General features: G+C 27.1%; 2 protein-coding genes and 1 long non-coding RNA gene across 3 annotated transcripts in view; 2 read left to right on the top strand and 1 right to left on the bottom strand.

Annotated features, from left to right (window-relative positions):
* Nucleotides 1–9730, top strand: part of LOC122506402 (discoidin domain-containing receptor tyrosine kinase B-like) — a 165607-nt gene extending 155877 nt beyond the window's left edge. The window contains exons 14-17 of the mRNA XM_043618549.1: nt 661–974; nt 5421–5655; nt 5789–5938; nt 8577–9730. Of these exons, the coding sequence (XP_043474484.1) occupies nt 661–974; nt 5421–5655; nt 5789–5938; nt 8577–8723 (846 nt within the window). The 3' untranslated portion in view covers nt 8724–9730. The remainder of the gene's footprint in view (nt 1–660; nt 975–5420; nt 5656–5788; nt 5939–8576) is intronic.
* LOC122506433 overlaps nt 1–10945 on the bottom strand; it is a 229749-nt gene extending 218804 nt beyond the window's left edge. The window contains exon 1 of the long non-coding RNA XR_006302004.1: nt 10548–10945. This is a non-coding gene — a long non-coding RNA (uncharacterized LOC122506433). The remainder of the gene's footprint in view (nt 1–10547) is intronic.
* Nucleotides 10946–13931: 2986 nt separating this feature from the next.
* On the top strand, nt 13932–19278 carry LOC122508122. Its single transcript, XM_043621257.1, has 4 exons — nt 13932–17535; nt 17728–18068; nt 18308–18387; nt 18459–19278. The coding sequence occupies exons 1-4, from the start codon at nt 13932–13934 to the stop codon at nt 19276–19278; spliced, it is 4845 nt and encodes a 1614-aa protein (XP_043477192.1).
* The last annotated feature ends 1324 nt before the right edge of the window (nt 19279–20602 follow it).

The following is a 20602-nucleotide window of genomic DNA, read 5'->3' as shown; positions in this document are numbered from 1 at the left end:
CAGTTTGCCTAGTTTCTGGCAAGAAACCCTCTGGAGCTTCATATCAAATCTTTTTGATTTTTGACAAACTGGGTAAATCCCTACGTAGAACATTTTTAATTTTCCAATGGAAAAATTTACCTTATTTTCAAAGTTTAATTTTACAAAAAATTTCCTTCTCTGAAAGAGAGTTTCAATAAGGATCTAGCTAGTTTTCCTGTTTACTACCTAGTCCCCTGTTCGAGCCCTCCTCTAAATAGCCCAAAAATGGGTAAATTTCCCCAAAAGTTATTTGTTTCGGCATTTTTTTTTTCCTGTTTAAAAGAAAAGATTTAAATTAAAAGAAAATATGGCCAAAACAGGGCCCCAACAAAGCCTCTGCCAGAAAGTAAAAAATTCCCCAAATCCCCATTGAAGCTCCGCCAACATTCATAACAGCAGAGCCTTAAAAATGAAAACAAATTTTTTTTGCTTAGAAAACAGTTTTTCTAAGGGTAAAAATTGAGACAGAAAACGAATCAAAACGTTGCAACGTTTTGATTCGTTTTTTTGTCTCAATTTTTCCCCTTAGAAAAACTGTGAATTTTCCTTTAAATAGAAAAGACAAATTACATGCAAATTTCACCCCCAACGACTTGATTACACTAAAATAAAAAAATTTCTCCTTTCTTTTCATCGCAGGTAATAGTTTGTGCAGCAACGACTTTAGGTGAAATTGACGATGCTGAAGCACTGAGATTAATTGTTGCTCGAGTACCAGCATCTAACAAGGAGAGTAAGTGCAGTAATGCAAGTGACGCCATGAGGGAAGTACGCTTTCTGTCTGGCCTCTCTGATCCAAACGTGGCTCGTGTTCTGGGTGTTTGCACAGCAGATCCAGCAACGCCCTGGACGATAATCGAGTACACGGAGCTTGGCGATCTTGCTCATTATTTACAATACAGTGAGCCGCTCACTGGAATACAGAGGCCAAACTGCAGTCTCAATTTACTCAGGTAATTAATATATCGAACGCTAGTAATTTTGATTAAATCAATTTTCAAACCTCCCCTCCCCTCCTCCACACTCTTCCTCATTTGACAAGAGCAAAATTTTCTAGTCGAAGGGAAAATTTAAACACCATATAATAACATTAATTGCTCAATAATTAATCGTTTAGCACATCCATTTTATTCTACAACAATCACTCAATTTTAATTGATTTTCATTTTAATTACTCTTTATTTATTGATTGCAATTAAATTATAAATTATTTAATTAGAATTTTTTTAAATTTCAATCTTTATCAAATTTGAATTAGAATATTTTTTAATTTCAATCTCTTCAAATTTGAATTAGAATTTTTTTTAATTTCAATCTCTTTAAATTTGAATTTGGACTTTTTTAAATTTCAACTTTTTATTTATTTATACATTCAAATTAGTCAAGTAAATTGGGAAATTTTTTAATTCATTAATTGCAATAAAATTATAAAATTCAAACCTTTTCAAATTTGAATGTTAGTTTTACAAAATTTCAATTTTATATTTAATTATTTACTTTCGGCGGTCAAAATAGTAAAATTTATTAATTTTTTTTATACAAATAAATTATAAAATATTCAATCAGAACTTTTTTAAAATTTAATTTTTAATTTTTCAAAATTTCAAGTTTTTTTTAATTTGAATGAGTTTTTTAAAATTTTAATTCTTTATTTGTTTATTTATTCAATTTAGACGGGAACAAAGGCAAATTTTATAATTTGTTAGATACAATAAAATTATAAATTGTTAAATTAGAATTTTTTAAAATAGGGGAGACTGGGACGAAAAGTTAAATTGTGAAAACAGTTAAAATTCATTATCTTTCGAACGGAAATAGTTAGAGCATTGCAATTTTAAGTATATTTTTTGAATTTATTATCATCGCGATTTTTTAGGTCTTTATTTGGGTCTCCTGAAGAGATACCTAAAGGTATTTACTAAATATCTTTAGTCAGATTTTTTATATTTGTTGTTAAAGCCAAAAACGCACCCTGGGGCGAAAAGTTAAATGTATTTTTACATGTTATTAAAAAAATTTTTTTTATTTTTCGTTTTTTTGGGTTTATTTGTTTAAAAATGATTTATTTGACATTAGGCAAGTACTCTATCAAAAAACAAAACCGCTCACGTGAAATAAACCAAAAAAAATTTTTTTTTTTTTTGAAATTTCAATTTAATAACTTTATAACTATTTTAAAGCTTTTGTTAAGTAAACAAAGATCTTTTATTAACTAAATTACTTGTTTACGTATACTTTAACTTATCTACTACTTAACACCTATCAGAAAATAGTTTTAGTAGGCTAAAAATAGAATTTAACTTTTTGCCCCAGCCATTTAACTTTTCGCCCCAGCATGGGGCGAAAAGTTAAAAAAAACAATATTTTCAAAAAAGGACAAAACACGTATTGTATGCGAAAATATCAGAAACTTTTTTATTGAAAGTTGTAGGGAACAAGTTGCCCTACAATATTGATGTATAAATATTTGCATCTAAGCGGATTATATTATCTAAAAAAAATCATTTATGCAAAATTTAACTTTTCGCCCCAGTCTCCCCTATTAATTGCCTTTTAATTTAAATTCGAGTTTTTTGATATTTCAATGTTTTATTTATTTATTTAAATTAGAATGGTCAAAATATCCAAATTTTATTATGTATTTATAAGACACAATTAAATTATGGATTATTCAGTAAAAATTTTTTTTTAAATTTTAATTTCAAATTGTCAAAATTCCATTTTTTTTTAATTTGAATTTGAGTTTTTTTAAATTTCAATATTTTATTTATGTTTATTTAATTTCGAACAGTCAAAAAATAAAAATTTTATAATTTATTAAAACACAATCAAATTATAATAAATTCAATCAGAATTTTCTTCAAACTTAATAATTTTAATTTCTTTTTAATTTGAATTTGAATTTTTCTGAATTTCAAGTTTTTTTAATTTGAATATGAATTTTTTAAAATTCCAATTTTTGATTTATTTATGTATTCAATTCAGACAGGAAAAATAGCAAATTTTCATGGTTTATAAACCATAAAATTAAATTAAATTTGAAATTCGAATCAAATTTTAGATTCGAATTGAATTTGAAATTTGAATTGAATATGAATTTCGAATTAAATTTTAGATTCGAATTGAATTTGAAATTTGAATTAAATTCTGAATTCGAATTGAATTTGAAATTTGAATTGAATTTGAAATTCGAATTAAATTTTAGATTCGATTTGAATTTGAAATTTGAATTGAATTTGGAATTTGAATTGCATTTGGAAATTGAAATTTGAATTTGAAAATTAAATTGAATTTGAAATTGAAATTGAATTTGAAATTGGAATTAAATTTTAGATTCGATTTGAATTTGAATTGAATTTTAGAATTTGAATTGAATTTGAAATTGGAATTGAATTTTAGATTCGATTTGAATTGAATTTGGAATTTGAATTGAATTTGAAATTTGAATTGAATTTGAAATTGGAATTAAGTTTTAGATTCGATTTGAATTTGAATTGAATTTGGAATTTGAATTGAATTTGAAATTCGAATTAAATTTTAGATTCGAATTGAATTTGAAATTTGAATTGAATTTGGAATTTGAATTGCATTTGGAAATTGAAATTTGAATTTGAAAATTAAATTGAATTTGAAATTGAAATTGAATTTGAAATTGGAATTAAATTTTAGATTCGATTTGAATTTTAATTGAATTTTAGAATTTGAATTGAATTTGAAATTGGAATTGAATTTTAGATTCGATTTGAATTGAATTTGGAATTTGAATTGAATTTGAAATTTGAATTGAATTTGAAATTGGAATTAAGTTTTAGATTCGATTTGAATTTGAATTGAATTTGGAATTTGAATTGAATTTTAAATTCGAATTATATTTTAGATTCGAATTGAATTTGAAATTGGAATTAAAGTTTAGATTCGACTTGAATTTGAATTGAATTTAGAATTTGAATTAAAGTTGAAATTTGAATTGAACTTGAAATGTGAATTGCATTTGAAATTGGAATTAAATTTTAGATTCGATTTGAATTTGAATTGAATTTGAATTGAATTTGAAATTGAAAATAAATTTTAGATTCGATTTGAATTTGAATTGAATTTGGAATTTGAATTGAATTTTAAATTTGAATTAAATTTTAGATTGGAATTAAATTTGAAATTTGAAAATAAAAACAAAAAAAATATCTCGGATCATTTAAATGGATAAAACACTCTTCACAGGGAAAAAATTATGCAAGTAGAACAAAAGTTTGTTTCGCTTGTTTTTTCTCACATTGTGAAAGCTTTTTTAATGACTACATTTCAAATGGCATGGATGAAAATAAAATGAACAATATTAAAGGGGGTGTTTGTTTTTTCTTCTCTTACTCCGTAGTATATAAGTGCAACGATACTTTTTTGTATCCTTTAAAGAGAATGGGAGTTAATTAAGAATTTACGTAGTACGTGTCCTCGGGGCAAATGTTTAAAAAAAATCAAAAAAGACTGTTTTCTTCTAAACTAACAAACAACTCGTTAAATCCCACTGTACAGTAAAAAATGAACAAAACAATCTCATTACTTCACATGACCTTAAATGGTAAATGGTAAATTAAATTGATTTAAACTTTCTACTTGATCCCAAACCAGAAATTTTCCAAATTTCCCTATTCTTTAACTAGTGCTCTAGTAGGGGCCTGATCAATTCCTGATAACACCCTCATTAGAGCCCTATTTAAAATAGTTTTTTTTTTTAATATTTCACTATTATTAATAACTAAAATCTAAGTATATAATTTCAATAATAATTTAAAGATAAAGAGCAAAAAAAATGTTAAGTAGGGGTATAACAAGGGCCTAACCAGTTCCTGACAAGGCCCTTAATACAATCCTATTTTAAATAGACCAAAAAGGGTCAATTTAAAGAAAAAAATTCCGACACTCATGTGGGATCGAACGCCGAAAATTTGGGAAAAACATATAAGTTACCACGCAGCCACGGTAACTACGCGAAACATTATTTGTTCCTACAATTTTTAATTTTAATTCTTTGCTTTAATAGTAAATTAAAAAATTTTCTTTTCTTCACAATAATAACCCGGGCAGAAATTTTTCCAGTTTGCCCAACTTAAAATAGGACTTTAGCAGGGGCCTTACCAGAAATTAGAAAAACTAGTCAGACCCTTGCCAAAGCCCCATTTCAAGTAGGACAAACTAGGAAAATTTCTTCACAAAAACAATAACAATGTTTAATATTAAAAATAATATTAACAGTAATAAAAATAACAATAATAACAGTAATAAAAATAACAATAATAATAAAGTAATAACAGTTATGATAATAACAGAAATAAAAGCTAAGCACACTTTAAAAATATATTCCAAGAAACAGCAAAACTAATAAGAAAAAAAAATTCTTCCAGTCAAAGCTGTCTACTTTACATGGGACTGCAAATAGCATCGGGTATGAAGTTTCTGGAATCGAAAAATCTAGTGCATAAGGATTTGGCGGCGAGAAATTGCCTGCTAGGACGAAATTACACCGTAAAGGTGACAGACATCGCAATGTGCAGTGACCTTTATAAAAAAGACTACAGCGACATAGGTGGACGACCCTTGGCTCCAATCAGATGGCTCTCGTGGGAAAGTATTTTATTGGTACGTTATTGAGTAAATTGTCAATTCGATTCCTTTTAATCAATATAAATACACACACACGCACGCACATACGCACATATTTTTTTTCCTTTCCTTTTTTTCTATAATCACATTTAATCGTTTCACATTTCAGGATAGATACACCTGTCCAAGTACCGTTTGGTCGTTTGCTGTCACGTTATGGGAAGTCATGAGTTTTGCGCGGGAAAAACCATTTCAACATCTTTCCAATGAACAAGTGATACAAAATGCTGAACTCATGTATTATGGAGAGGAATTACAAGTATATTTCTTTTTAATTTATAATCATTTTTTTTATGCTTTTGTACAATTTTTGTATAATAATAGGGTAATCAGGGTTGCCACAAATATTTAATTTAATTTTTCCTGATGACTTTTCCCTGATATCCAGACTAAATTTTCACTTTTTCCCTGACCCCAAAGAATATTCTGATTCACTCTAAAAATTTCCTTGACTTTTCCTTGATTTCCAAACAAAATTTTCACTTTTTCCCTGACTCTAAAGAATATTCTGATTAACTCTAAAAATTATTAGATACTCAAAAAAAATGTTCTATTACTTTTATTCACAAATTTCTTTAATAGTAAAATTATTCGAAAACATCAATAACTTATTTTTTTAAATAAATATTCAATCATTATTATTTTTTCGTAGGAATTAAAATTCTTTAAAACATTCAAATTTAAACCTTTTTTAAATTCAACAACTTATAAAAATATTATTGCAAAACATGAAGAAGGCGATCATTCCGAGTCTTCGACTCAAAGTGATCTCCTTCTTCATGTTTTGTAATAATTTAAATTCCTATAAAATTTTTCAAAAAAAGTTAATTATTTACAAAACTTCTAATAACATCCTTCGCAAGAATTCAATTATTTTTACAAGTAGTAAAATTTCTCAAAAAAATTCAATTATTTAAATAAAATTTAATAAAATTCATTGCAAGAATTCAATTATTTTCATAAATAATAAATCGATTATTCGGTAATTCATTTTAAATCAATTCTTATTAGAAAATTCTAGTAGAATTCAATTTTTTAAATTAAAAAATAAATAATTTATTGAATAATTGAATATTTGTTAAAATTAAATTCTTATAAAGAATTTTATCAACAAATTTGTAATTAATTAAATTCGTTTGACAAATTTTAATAAATTTTTTAAGAATAATTACATTTTTCGAGGAATTCGATTAAAATTGTATCAAAAATAATTAAAATCCTGCGATGAGTTTTATTATTTATGAAAATAATTAAAATTTTCCCAAAAATTTTATTAAAATTTTTTTTACAGAATTGAATTTTTCGAGGAATTGAAATTAAATTTTTAAGAATAATTACATTTTTTGAGTAATTCCTGTAAAATTATATTTAAAATAATTGAAATACTGCGATGAATTTTATTACTTTTGAAAATAATTGAATTCTTTCAACGAATTTTATTCAAATTTATAAAAATAGTAACTAAAATTCTGTGAAAAATTTTATTATTTATAAAAATAATAGAATTTTTGAAAAAAACTTTTTTAAATTTTTTTAAAATAATTGAATTTTTTCGACGAATTTTATAAAAATCTTTTTAAATAATTGATATTTTTTGAAAAATTTTATGAAATTAAGTATTTTAAATAATCGAATTCGTGTGAAAATTTTATTACTTATGAAAATAATTGAATTCCTGTGAAATTTTGACAAAAATTTTATTAAAATTTTTGAAAATAATTGAATTTTGGAGAAGCATTTTATTCTTTATAAAGTTAATTGAAATTTTTACGAGAATTTTTCTTTAATTTTTGAACAAAATTGAATTTTTGCGAAGAATTTAATTAAAAAATATTTAAAAAAAATTTTTTTTAATAATTACTTTTAAAAGTAATTAAATTCTTCCAACGAATTTTATTCAAATTTATAAAAATAACTAAATTTCTGTGAAGAATTTTATTATTTATATAAATAATTGAATTCTTGCAACGAATTTTACGCAAGTTTATAAAAATAATTCAATTTCTGTGATAATTTTATTATTTATAAAAATAATTGAATTCTTTAAAAGAACATTGTTAATTTTTTTAAAAATAATTGAATTCTTGCGACGAATTTTATAAAAATCTTTTTAAATAATTCGTGTAAAAATTGTATTACTTATGAAAATAATTAAATTATTTCGAAGAAATTTATAAAAAATTTTGTAAATAATTGATTTCCTGTGAAATTTTGACAAGAATTTTATTAAAATTTTTTTAAATAATTGAATTTTGAAGAAGTATTTTATTATTTATAAAGATAATTGAAGTTTTGACAAGAATTTTTAAAAAAATGTTGAACATAATTGATTTTCTGCGAAGAATTTTTATAACTTTTGAAAATAATTGAATTTCTGTATTTGTTACTAAAATTCTTCTATAAATCTATTATTTATGAAAATTGTAAAAATTATTTATTACATAATTTATAGGTCATAATTTTATGATGGTTCTTGAAAAATTAAGTTATTTAGAAAGAAATTATTGTCACAAATAGAAAAAATTTAGTTTATGAGTCAAACAAAAAAAACATCAAAATTCAGAGTTTTCTCAGGAATTTTAAAAATTTAATTTTTTCCAGTAATTTTACGAAAAATCCCTGACTTTTCTCTGATTTCCCTAACCAATTTTACTTTCCCTGACTTTTCCCTGAATTACCTGACATCCCTGACCTGTGGCAACCCTGGTAATTTATAAGAAAACTAAAAATGCCTTCACCAGTTTTTTCCTAATTCTTCCTAGAATTTTCCCTATAAATAGACGACTATTTCGATAGAGCACAAGTTACTTTAGCCCATATTCCAATTTCTACACAAATTTTTCTTGCCATCCCCAAAAAACTAATTAACTTTTTTTTCAAATTCAAATTAATTTCAGGTCTTTTTGCCAAAACCAATGATGTGTCCCGAGGACGTTTACAAAGTGATGTGTTCCTGCTGGCAAAGAGATGAAGACGAACGACCAACTTTCAAGGATATATATGCATTCCTAAAGACTGTAACTGACTACCGACCCAATGCATAATCATAGTTGACTGTGATAAAAACAAAAAAAAAATTCTCTACATTTCAATTCAAAACGAGATTTTAATTACAAACAAATCAGTAAGAAGCAAAATTTCCCCAAAAAAAAAATATTTTTTTCTTTCCACAATCAAACCCAATTACCCAAACTATAACTATTTTTCATTTAATATTTAGTCTGGACTAGATAAATTTACATGTAATTAGAAATTTAAAAAAAAACAACTAATTTTATTTCTAGTCTCTAGAAAAAAAAACCATAAGTTCATATTCTCGTAAATTGAAATAAGTGTACAATCGTTAAGTTTAATCGTATGAGATATTTTATACTATTTTATGCTTCCAAAAAAAGAGAAAAAAAAGAATAACAAAATACGAGAGATTATTATTTTGCAAATTCTAGTCACATCGACAATTTTTTGATTTTAATAATAATAAGATAAGCGACACATTCTGTACAGTATTCTTAGTAAATGACAAATGCAAAATGTACACACTATATATTATGGAAGCCTGTATTTAATATGATAAGTCTCATGTACATATTTTCCCAATCAACACACAAAAAAAAAGAAAGAAAAAGAACTTTATGACGATAAATTGTAAATGTTCGGGGTCAATAATTTATTGTGTATTTAAAATAAAAAATAAAAGTAAGTCTGATAGATATAATAATAAGAAAAAAAGTATCTCTTCCGCAGATACAAAATATTCTATTTAGAGAGAAAAAAGAACAAAAGTCATTTAGGATTTCAAGCCAACTTTTAAAATTTATATCCTGCTATATGCCAATACGTCACTTTTATCACAATCAATCGTTTTTGCATTTTACACAATTCATCTTTTCTGCTGATACTCTTCTCTACAGGCGCGTCAAAAAATTTTTTGTCCGAATTTTCTTTTCACAAAAAAACCATAATTGATATTTTTTGTTGTTGTTTGCTTTTGCCAACAATCTTTTTGCATTAAATTACCAAATTTGCATATCACCTAATTTTTATTTCTTTACTTTTATTTTTTACCTATCTTCATTTTTTATTTTTCGTAACGAATTTAGTTAAAATATTAATTTAAATAAAAGTTTAAAAAATTAAATCAATTATTTTTTTTTCTAGTTTAACAAAATTTGTTTTTAACTGAATTGTTTTTTGACCGAAATGTCAATAAATAGAACTTTATAAATATTTGTAACGAATATTTGTAACAAAAATATTTGAATAAATAAATATTTGTAACAAAGATTTATTTATAACAAATGTATTTTCATAAATAAATATTGATAATAAAAATATTTGAATAAATAAATATTTGCAACAAATACTTATTTATAAAAAAAAAAATTATTAAAATATTTCTGTTGCAAATATTTGTTACAAATATTTATAAAAACTAATTTATTGTAAATAAATATTTCTTAAAAATATTTATTTATAACAAATGTATTAACCTAAATAAATATTTATTTATAACAAACATTTATTTACAACAAAAATATTTTTATAAATAAATTTTTGTAACAAAAATATTTGAATAAATAAGTATTTGCAAAAAATATATTTGAATAAATAATTGCAACAAATAATTATTTGTAAAAAATGTATTTGCATAACTAAATATTTATAACAACAAACATTTATTTGTAACAAATAATTATTATTAGAGTCAATTAAATAGTATTTGTTCAAAAAAATATTAAATATCGAAATACAATTTATTTTACCCCAGTAAAAATTATTCACTTCAAATAAATAATTATTTAAAATTAATTAAAAATAACTTCCCAAGACAACCATTTATACTACCAAAGATTTAAAAAAAAACTTACTTTTAGTAAAAACAAATTGCAATATTCGTTTTATCAGAACTGCAGTAATTACAAAGAATTAAAAATTTACAAGAAAAAACAACAATCTAAAGAACTTTTATTGACACAAGAAATGTTGTTGACTCTAAACATTTCAGGAAACTGAACCTGTATATTACAGTAGCTTGAAATCCTAACAAGTACTTATCACTCGATCATTATTATAATTATAAATTCTGTTCAGAAAAAAAGGTCATTGTTAATTTTTATCTTATCTTATTCACTTTCGTTTTTATATTTACCAACAGTCACGTGTCTTAAATTTTTTAATTGCACTTTTTCGATTTATATTTAATAAAAAGAATTTTGTTATAAACATTTTTACTAAAAAAAAATCTGCTAAAAATTTCGATTAAATAAAACTTTCTGATAAACATTTGCATTAAAAAAAACTTTTTGTTAAAAATTTCCATTAAAAAAAAAAACTTTCTGCTAAAAACTTTAATTGAAAAAAAATTTCTGCTAAAAATTTTCACTAAAAAAATGAGAACGCAAATTACATAATTTTGTTTCTAAAAAAAAATTTAGAGGACGCGAATGAAGATAAGAAAAAAAGAGTACCTTCAATGTGACGGACAAATACACCTTTTTTTCGTTTTATTATTATCTTCACTCAATTTCCTACATTGAGAATAATTTTTTTTTCTCATATATCACATATCTATTTATATATTCGACCCATTTCTCTATTTTTATCCCCTCATTATTTATTGTAAATATACATTATTTTCCCCATATTATCATCTACTATTTAAAAAGAAAGAATAAAAAAACCTACGATTCACGTACATTTTGAAATTGCAAAAACAAAAAACAAAATTGTTTTCAAAAAAAATTTCGTTAATTTTCATTAATGACATTCATATTTGCAATAAATTATAGTACAATTATTATTAATTATTAATTCACTGATGTAAAAAGTATACAGTAATAAAAATATTTAAAAATACAATGAAAGAGAATTTTTTTATCCCTAACAATGAGAAAATAAATTTTTTTTAATTTTTGTTTGCTTCAAATAAATTTTGATTTAAATTAAATTTTATTATCTGCAAAAAAAATTGTATTTGTTTCAAATAAATTTTATTTGGTTCAAATAAAAACTATACTTCTCTGGAATAAAACATTTATTTTAAAAATTGTATTCCAAATAAAATATAAAATGCAAAGTATGAAAATAAAAAATGCAAATAAAAAACAACAAATCAAAAATGCAAATATTAATATTTGCTCTTTGGATAAAATTGAAAATAGATTCAAATATCTCGAAAGGATTCAAAACTTTTAGGATGGTATATATCTTAAGAGCTTGACAGAGAATCCGCAAGATGACTCGCCCACTCTGTTATAAATATCATCTTATATATTATCTCCAGAGGTACTGTTGATAACGATAACAATCAATTAACATTACCTATTTTATTTCCGGGGAATTCCCCTATTTTACCTTCCAATATGAAAATAATTTTTGTTTCTACAAAATCACGAAAAATTACAATAAATTCCAAAAAAAGAAAATTTAACAAAGTTTATTATTTAAAAAAAATCAATACGTTTCAATAACAAATTATAACAAAAAGCTTTTTTGTAAACATCAACAACAATTGTCATAACAATCATGATAATATAAAAAAAATATTTTTTTCCCACAAAAAATAGAGTGAAAAAAAATTATGTTCAAAATATTTGAAGATAAAAAATTGTCATTGTTTATATACGATATATATATTTGTTACAGATACTTCCTCATAGGAGGAAGCAATTTGAAATATTGAAGATAAAAAATTGTCATTGTTTATATACGATATATATATTTGTTACAGATACTTCCTCATAGGAGGAAGCAATTTGAAATATTGATGACTTTTATTCTCTAAGGAATTCCCCGATATATATGTATGTATGTTTAAGTAAGGTCAACAAAGAAAGAAATATGTTGAAAATCCCCTGGTAGACACGGTAATGTTAACTTTCTTATTAAGAAGTTCAAACATAAAAAAAAATTCTTTTTTCTCGCAATTCTCCAGGTAAATATAATTATCATCAATTTATTTTTATTTTCAAATTAACGAATTTTTTACTAATTAAACAATAGATTGCGTTAAAAATTATTTTCCATTTAGAGAAAAAAAACACCAGAAGTTGTTAAACTTCTTGTGTTTTTTTCTCTAAATGTCAAAATTATTTAAAATAATTTATTTTTGTAAATAAATAAATAAACCAAATAAACTATTAAAAATAATTTCTGGTATTTTTTTAAGTGAAAAGGAGAAAACACCAAAAGTTTATCAACTTCTGGCGTTTTTTTCTCCAAATGGCAAAACTATTTTATAAATAATTATTTGTTGTTTATTCTAGTAAATAAATAATAACTAAGACAATTTCTTGTGTTTTTAATGGCAAAATTATTAAAAAATTACAGAATATTCTATTCTATTTTTAATTATTGACAAATATCTAGAACTGGAAATTTAGTAATTTTATAGATTAAATTATAAATTTCAACTGAAATGTTTCAAAAAATTTTTATATTAAAAATTTATAAAACATTAAATTTATAAACAAATGATAAAATTAAAATTATAAAGAAAAAATTAATTGAAATTTATATATATAAGCAAAGAATTTTAATTAAATTTTCCAAGCAAAGTATAAAATTTAATTTATAAACAAGAAATATTATTAAATTTACAAGCAAGGAGTAAAATTAAATTTAAAAACAAATGAAATTTAATTTACAAACTAATAAAATTCAATTTACAAGTAAATAAATTTAGTTTACATACTGTTAAAGTAAGAATATTTTATTTTCATATTGGAGAGGTATTTTTTCCCTTTGAATTTTTGGTTTTTCCCTTGTTTTGTACCCAAGATCTTGTCTTATTGTTCCCTTCCTTGTAATTTAGTTATAAAAAGCTTAGTTTGTCTGATGTATGAAAATATCCTAAAAACGTGCTTAAAAGAGTGTCTAAGCTGTATTGCTGCAATAAAACTTTATAGACGGATTTGTAAATTGCAAAATGTGTGCACCATCGGGTGATCCAACGATAAGTCCTGGGGTACGGACAGGGCAGGTAGGGCCAGAGAAGGGCTCTGTAACCGTTTGAGTTCGGCAGTCTCGTTCTGTACGCCGAACCAAAAAGATTGTAATTTTGGGTGGTCTAAGTACAGAAAGAATATACTCAATATTTCTAACATAAAACTGGTTTCACAATTATTTATGTTTATCACTAAAGTCCTCCTTTTCCTTAATTCAACAATTGGCGACCGTGACAGGACACGTGAGGATTAAGTGATAATTTTAATCGTGAAAAGTAAATTGGGTTTATTCTTGTTTTTTTCAAAATGGATAAATTGAAAAGAAAAAGGACCACGCATCGGGCGGCGTTTTCCAGAGCTTTAAACACGCTCAACGAGGCTCTTAGTGAATCCACGGATAAAAAGAAGATTGTTTTGTCTTTTCAAAGTTTAGAAGAGGCGATGAGTGAATTGACAGTGACGACTAATGAATATCTGGATATTTTATGTGACACGCCAGAGATAGTGCAAGAAGTTATCGATGAAGAACAGTTTCAGGTAGATAGCTATAAGAAAAAATTCCTTGAAGCAAAGTTTTCAGTGTCCGAACTTCAATCTGAAAGGTCAGTCAATCAATCTTTTCAAAGAGATGGTTCCACTGCATCAAGTGATATCAAAAGAACTTACAAACTGCCAACAATTGAATTAGTGAAGTTTGGTGGAGATGTGCGTGAGTGGTTACATTTTTGGAGTATGTTTAAAAAGATACATGAGGACTCCGACATTGTAAAGGAGGATAAGTTTCAATATTTGAAACAAGCCATGGTAATAGGATCCCGTGCTGATATGTTAGTGAAAAGTTTCCCTCCTACCGCGGAAAACTATGATAAAGTGATAGACAGTTTAAAAAACCGTTTTGGACGCGAAGACTTACAAATCGAAGTGTATGTAAGAGAGCTCTTACAGTTAGTTTTAAAAAACGCAATATCCCAAAACAAAAATATTGTTTTATCTAGTTTATATGATAAGCTTGAGTCTTATTTGAGGTCTCTTGATTCATTAGGAGTTACCACAGATAAATGTGCTGCTATGCTTTTCCCTCTCGTTGAATCTTCATTACCTGAAGAATTGTTACGTGCATGGCAGCGAAGTAATCTCTCTACATCGCAAGAAGCTAATGTTCAGGCAAAGGACAGACTCACTCAGCTTGTTAAATTTTTGGAAGGAGAAGTGCAAAATGAAGTGCGAATTTCAATGGCAGTGAAGGGATTCAATTTAAAACCAACTAACGAAGGTGATAAGCAAAGAAGAGATAAAGAGCGCAATAATAAAGATACTCCTAGTGCTGCAAGTTTGATGACTGTTAAAGGACACAAGAAACAATGTGTATTTTGTGAATCTAGTGACCACGCTAGTGCGGCATGTGATAGTGGAAAGAAGATGACTTACGAGGAGATAAGAGAAATCGCGAAGAAAAAGAACTGTTGTTTTAAATGTTTAAATATCGGTCACTCATCTTTCAAATGTCGTGTATTTTTAAAATGTGATAAGTGTTCTCGACGACATTTAACAATTATGTGTCCGGGAGATGATAAAAGGAAAGACAGTTCAAGTGACACAGTGAAAAATGAGTGCAATTTGGCTAGTTTTTGCAATGATCCGGAGGTTTTTATGCAAACACTACGTGTTAAACTTTTTAATGGACAAAGAGAAGTGATAGTTCGCGCTGTGATTGACACGGGTTCCCAAAGATCGTACATTACTAAACAAGCAGCGGCAAGGGTGGGCTATGAACCAATAGCCGAACAATTGGTTAGTCACTCGTTATTTGGTGGTGAAAGGTCCGATGCTGAATTGCATAAAAGATATCTCATTCATCTACGCAGTTTGGATGACAATTACGCGTGCAATTTTCGTACATTAGATCAGAGTGTGATATGTGAAGATGTTCCGTCAGTAAAAAATGGAGTTTGGATTAACGAACTAAGGAAGTTAGATGTCGAAATTACGGATACTGAGAGAACGAGTGAACCTGTTTCTATTCTTATTGGTGCAGATGTTGCAGGAAAATTATTTACTGGTCAACGCCATGTATTAGAATGTGGATTAGTAGCTATGGAAACTAACCTTGGTTGGACGTTAATGGGTTCGGTGCCAAATGAGAAAAAACATAAAGATGCTGTCATGATTGCAACCAACATGTTCGTTCGTAACGCGAACATATCTGATCTCTGGTCTTTAGATGTTTTGGGAATTAAAGACCCTATAGAGATTAAAAGTCAAAAGGAACGAGAAAAGGAAATAAAGGAAACTTTTTTAAATTCAGTGAAAGTAAACGACGAGAAAAGATATGACGTCAAATTACCTTGGATAAAAAACCACCCGGATTTGAAGGATAATAAAGGCGTGGCTGTTCGACGACTACAAAACACAATAAAGAAATTAAAGAACGATGAACTATTAGAAGAGTACAATGCTGTATTCGAGGAGTGGGAAGCAGAAGGGATCATTGAACGTGTACCTGAAGAAGAAAAGGATAATTGGGGACATTATTTGCCGCATCGACATGTCGTTAAGGAAAATAGCACTACAACGATTCGGCCAGTATTCGACGCCTCGGCTAAAGATCTTCATTTTCCATCATTGAATGATTGTTTGGAGAAAGGCCCTAATTTGATAGAGCATGTTTCATCGATTCTCCTACGCTTCAGACAAGGTAACATTGGTATAATTTCTGATATAAAAAAGGCCTTTTTACAGATAAGCATTGATGTAAATGATCGAGATTATTTAAGATTTTTATGGTATGATAAGGATGGCAATGAAATTATTTTTCGTCATTGTAGAGTAGTTTTTGGTGTTTCGAGTAGTCCATTCATTTTAGGCGCAGTCATCGAAATGCATTTATGTACAATGATAGAGTCTTTGAAAAATAATAATGATTTAAATTTTGAGCTGTTAAACCTCGAAAAATTTAAGAGTAGTTTTTATGTTGATAACTGTGTGACGAGTGTGAATTCTAGAGAACAATTAAATTCATTTGTCCGAGATGCAAAAACAGCGATGGAGATGGGCGGTTTTGACCTTCGTGGGTGGGAGTATAGTAAAGATAACACTCCCGAAAATCGAGTTGCAGTATTGGGAATAATATGGGATAAAGAAAGTGACGTATTAACGCTTAATGTACCTTCCCCTGAGAAACTTTTAAATGAAAAAATAACAAAGAGAAACATTCTCTCCATTACGCACAAAATTTTTGACCCCCTCGGTTTCGCATCGCCAGTGGTTTTGTGTCCGCGATTATTATTACAAGAGACGTGGGCTTTGAAAATGTCATGGGACGAAGAAGTTAATGAACAAATTAAGACTAAATTTATTAAATGGGCGTCTAGTTTAAAGGATCTAAATGGGATTGAAATTCCGCGATGTTTTCTCGGTGAGGAATCTAACACTGATAATATAAGCCTTCACACGTTTTGTGACGCAAGTAAACTTGCTTACGCAGCCGTTGTTTTTTTACGTATTGAAAATGCTAGTGGTGTCAAAGTTTACTTTGTACAGTCTAAATCACGCGTTGCTCCTATAAAAGGAGAAAATTCTGACTCACGTGCGAGTATACCGAGATTAGAGTTATTAGCAGCTAGTATTGGTGTCAGATTAACCACTTCTATTATCGATTCCCTCAAGTTTGAAAATATTCAAACTTATTACTGGACCGATTCGTCTACAGTTCTTGCTTGGGTTTGTCGTGGGTTAAATTGGTCAACGTTCGTTTGGAATAGAGTTAAAGAGATCCTTACCTATACAAGTCCCAAACAATGGAGACATGTACCTGGACCTTTAAATCCTGCCGATCTACCCTCGCGCGGTTGTACGGTAAGATCCCTTTTGTCATCTCAATGGTGGGAGGGACCAAATTGGTTAAAATTAAGTGAGAAAGATTGGCCTGCAAATTAATTTTCTATTAATGAAGATGAGGTAAATAAAGAATTAAAGAAATCTGCATGTCGCGATATTTTGCGGGAAACGACTTTGTTAACTTCGATGCAAGGAAAACTTGAAATAAATAAATGTTGGTATTCTGGGAGATTTTCGTGTTACACAAAGGCATTACGCGTTCTAGGCTGGATATATAGGTTCCATTTTAATTGCAAACACCTTCCCGTAGAACAAAAGAAGGGCAATTTGTCATTTTCGGAGATAGAACAAGCAACAAAATTTTTAATCAAGGTTGTTCAAAATGAAAGTTTCTCTGACGAAAATGATAAATCCATTCAGCATTTTCAACCCTTTAAAGATAAAGACGGAATAATGAGAATAAAGACGAAAATAATTCTCCGGGATGATACTGAAAATTTTCGATGTCCCATTCTTTTACCCAACAAACATGAGATTGTAGATTTGATTATTAAAGAGAAACACGAAAATCTAAATCATGCAGGTGTAGAAATGACAATGAGTTCCGTGAGAGAAAATTTTTGGGTTTTAGGGGGTCGGAAAACAATTAGGTCGGTCATTAAGAAATGTATAAATTGCCAACGACACGATTCGAAACCACTGGAGACTCCTCCTGCAGTTTTACCTCTGGATAGAATAAGAGACGCTATGATTTTTGAAATAGTAGGTGTAGATTTTGCTGGGCCGATTTACTTAAAAGATGGTAGTAAAGCATGGATTTGTTTGTTTACCTGTGCAATATACAGGGCGGTGCATTTGGAGTTAGTTACGTCACTTTCTACAGCTACCTTCCTAATGGCTCTAAGACGTCATATTGCGCGTCGGGGTAAGCCGAGCATTATATACATATAGCGATAATGGTACTAATTTTGTGGGAATGAACAAATTGATTAAAAGAGTAAATTTTGAAAAGGTCTCTGAAACCCTAGCTGTAAAAGAGATACAATGGAAATTTAATCCTCCTACTGCAGCTTGGTGGGGGGGATTTTGGGAACGTCTTATCGGAATTTTAAAACGTTTATTACGTCGAACTCTTAAGAGAACTTGCTTAAATTATGAAGAAATGTTAACAGTGCTTTTAGATTGCGAGGCCGTAATAAATTCTAGGCCTATCACTTTTATGTCGGAAAATGAACATGATATCGTACCGCTTACTCCATCCATGTTTCTGCAGGAAGTAAAAGAAATAGGTGTGATTGAATTAGACGAAATTGAAAAGGTTCAATTTGAAAAACGTTATTTGTATAGACAAAAAGTAAAGGATGATCTTAGACGCAGGTTTCGTAGTGAGTATTTAGGCGCATTATCGAATCAATCAACACGACAACAGAAATCTAATAAAGTTGTAAATATAGGCGACCTTGTTTTGATAGGCAGCGAAAATGTAAAAAGAATTAATTGGCCGTTAGCTCGTGTTAAAAATATTATTTTCGGAAAAGATAATATTGCACGACTTGTACGCTTAATTACTAAGAATGGCGAATTGATACGACCTGTTCAGCGAGTTTACCCGTTGGAGCTTCAACAACATACTAGTATGAAATCGCATTATAATGAAATTGTTATTGAGAAGCTTGAAAATAATAAACAGCGGAATGAGTCAAAGAATGTCGAAATGCATATGGATGATTTAAATTTTGAAAACAATGATAACAAGATTGTTACAACGAAGAGTGGAAGAGTTGTGAAAAAACCGAATCGCCTTATGTATGGGTAAAGTAATTTGATTCTGATTTTGTATGAATGTAGAATTGAGATGAATTGTATTAGTCATCTCAATGGTGGGAGGATGTTAAAGTAAGAATATTTTATTTTCATATTGGAGAGGTATTTTTTCCCTTTGAATTTTTGGTTTTTCCCTTGTTTTGTACCCAAGATCTTGTCTTATTGTTCCCTTCCTTGTAATTTAGTTATAAAAAGCTTAGTTTGTCTGATGTATGAAAATATCCTAAAAACGTGCTTAAAAGAGTGTCTAAGCTGTATTGCTGCAATAAAACTTTATAGACGGATTTGTAAATTGCAAAATGTGTGCACCATCGGGTGATCCAACGATAAGTCCTGGGGTACAGACAGGGCAGGTAGGGCCAGAGAAGGGCTCTGTAACCGTTTGAGTTCGGCAGTCTCGTTCTGTACGCCGAACCAAAAAGATTGTAATTTTTAGGTGGTCTAAGTACAGAAAGAATATACTCAATATTTCTAACATAAAACTGGTTTCACATTTATTTATGTTTATCACTAAAGTCCTCCTTTTCCTTAATTCAACACATACAAACAAAATTTAATTCTCAAAAACAAATAATAAGTAAAATAAAGTAATAAACATTGTTAAATAGCAAATGGAAAAAACTAAATTTAAAATGCAAAAAAAATTACATCAATTATATTCAATTGACTCATTGTTAACAAATATTTTCAATAAACTCGTTTGTTTACAGAAATATTTAAAACAATTACAACAAAGTTTCTAATAAAAGTTTTCAATTTACATTAAAGATAAATTACAGAAAAATATATTTTTCGATGTATTTCCTACTATTTTTAGTCATTTTTCAATAGAAATTTAATAAACAAAATAAATTATATCAATACTAAATAAAATAATTTTTTATCACCAAAAACTAATTTCAATTAGCAATTAATTTTCCACTAATTAAGATTTTAAAACAACGTTTTCAATTCTTCACTTTAATTATAATTATAATAAACAATTCAAAAACTAAAATCTTAATCTAATTTTCTATTTATTCCAGTAAAAAAAATTCAATAATTTTACAGTAGAATTTTAAATATTTTATTTAGCAGTTAATAATATTTTAGTACAGAAAAAAACTAAAAAATAGTTTAGAAATACTTTTTTATTCTAAATTATTTTGTAATATTTTAGTGCAATAATTATTTCAACAATCACTAAATAAATAATCATTGCAACAATTAGTACACTAAAATAATATAATTAATTTAGAATAAAAAATTTTTTCTGAACAATTTTTTAGTTTTCTTTGTACAAAAATTTTGTAGTAGAAAAAAATTAACTGATAAAG

The sequence above is a fragment of the Leptopilina heterotoma genome, unplaced genomic scaffold, assembly GCF_015476425.1.
Source record: "Leptopilina heterotoma isolate Lh14 unplaced genomic scaffold, ASM1547642v1 Lhet_114, whole genome shotgun sequence".
Taxonomy (NCBI): Eukaryota; Metazoa; Arthropoda; class Insecta; order Hymenoptera; family Figitidae; genus Leptopilina; species Leptopilina heterotoma.
This window is presented reverse-complemented; position numbering and strand designations above follow the sequence as displayed.

Excerpts from the sequence above, each read along its gene's own strand:
- LOC122508122 (XM_043621257.1), top strand. The coding sequence starts at position 13,932 with ATGGATAAATTGAAAAGAAAAAGGACCACGCATCGGGCGGCGTTTTCC. Across the intron at positions 17,536-17,727 it reads ACCAAATTGGTTAAAATTAA|GCTGGATATATAGGTTCCAT; the intron begins GTGAGAAAGATT and ends TACGCGTTCTAG. Across the intron at positions 18,069-18,307 it reads TAGAAATGACAATGAGTTCC|GGCGGTGCATTTGGAGTTAG; the intron begins GTGAGAGAAAAT and ends TGCAATATACAG.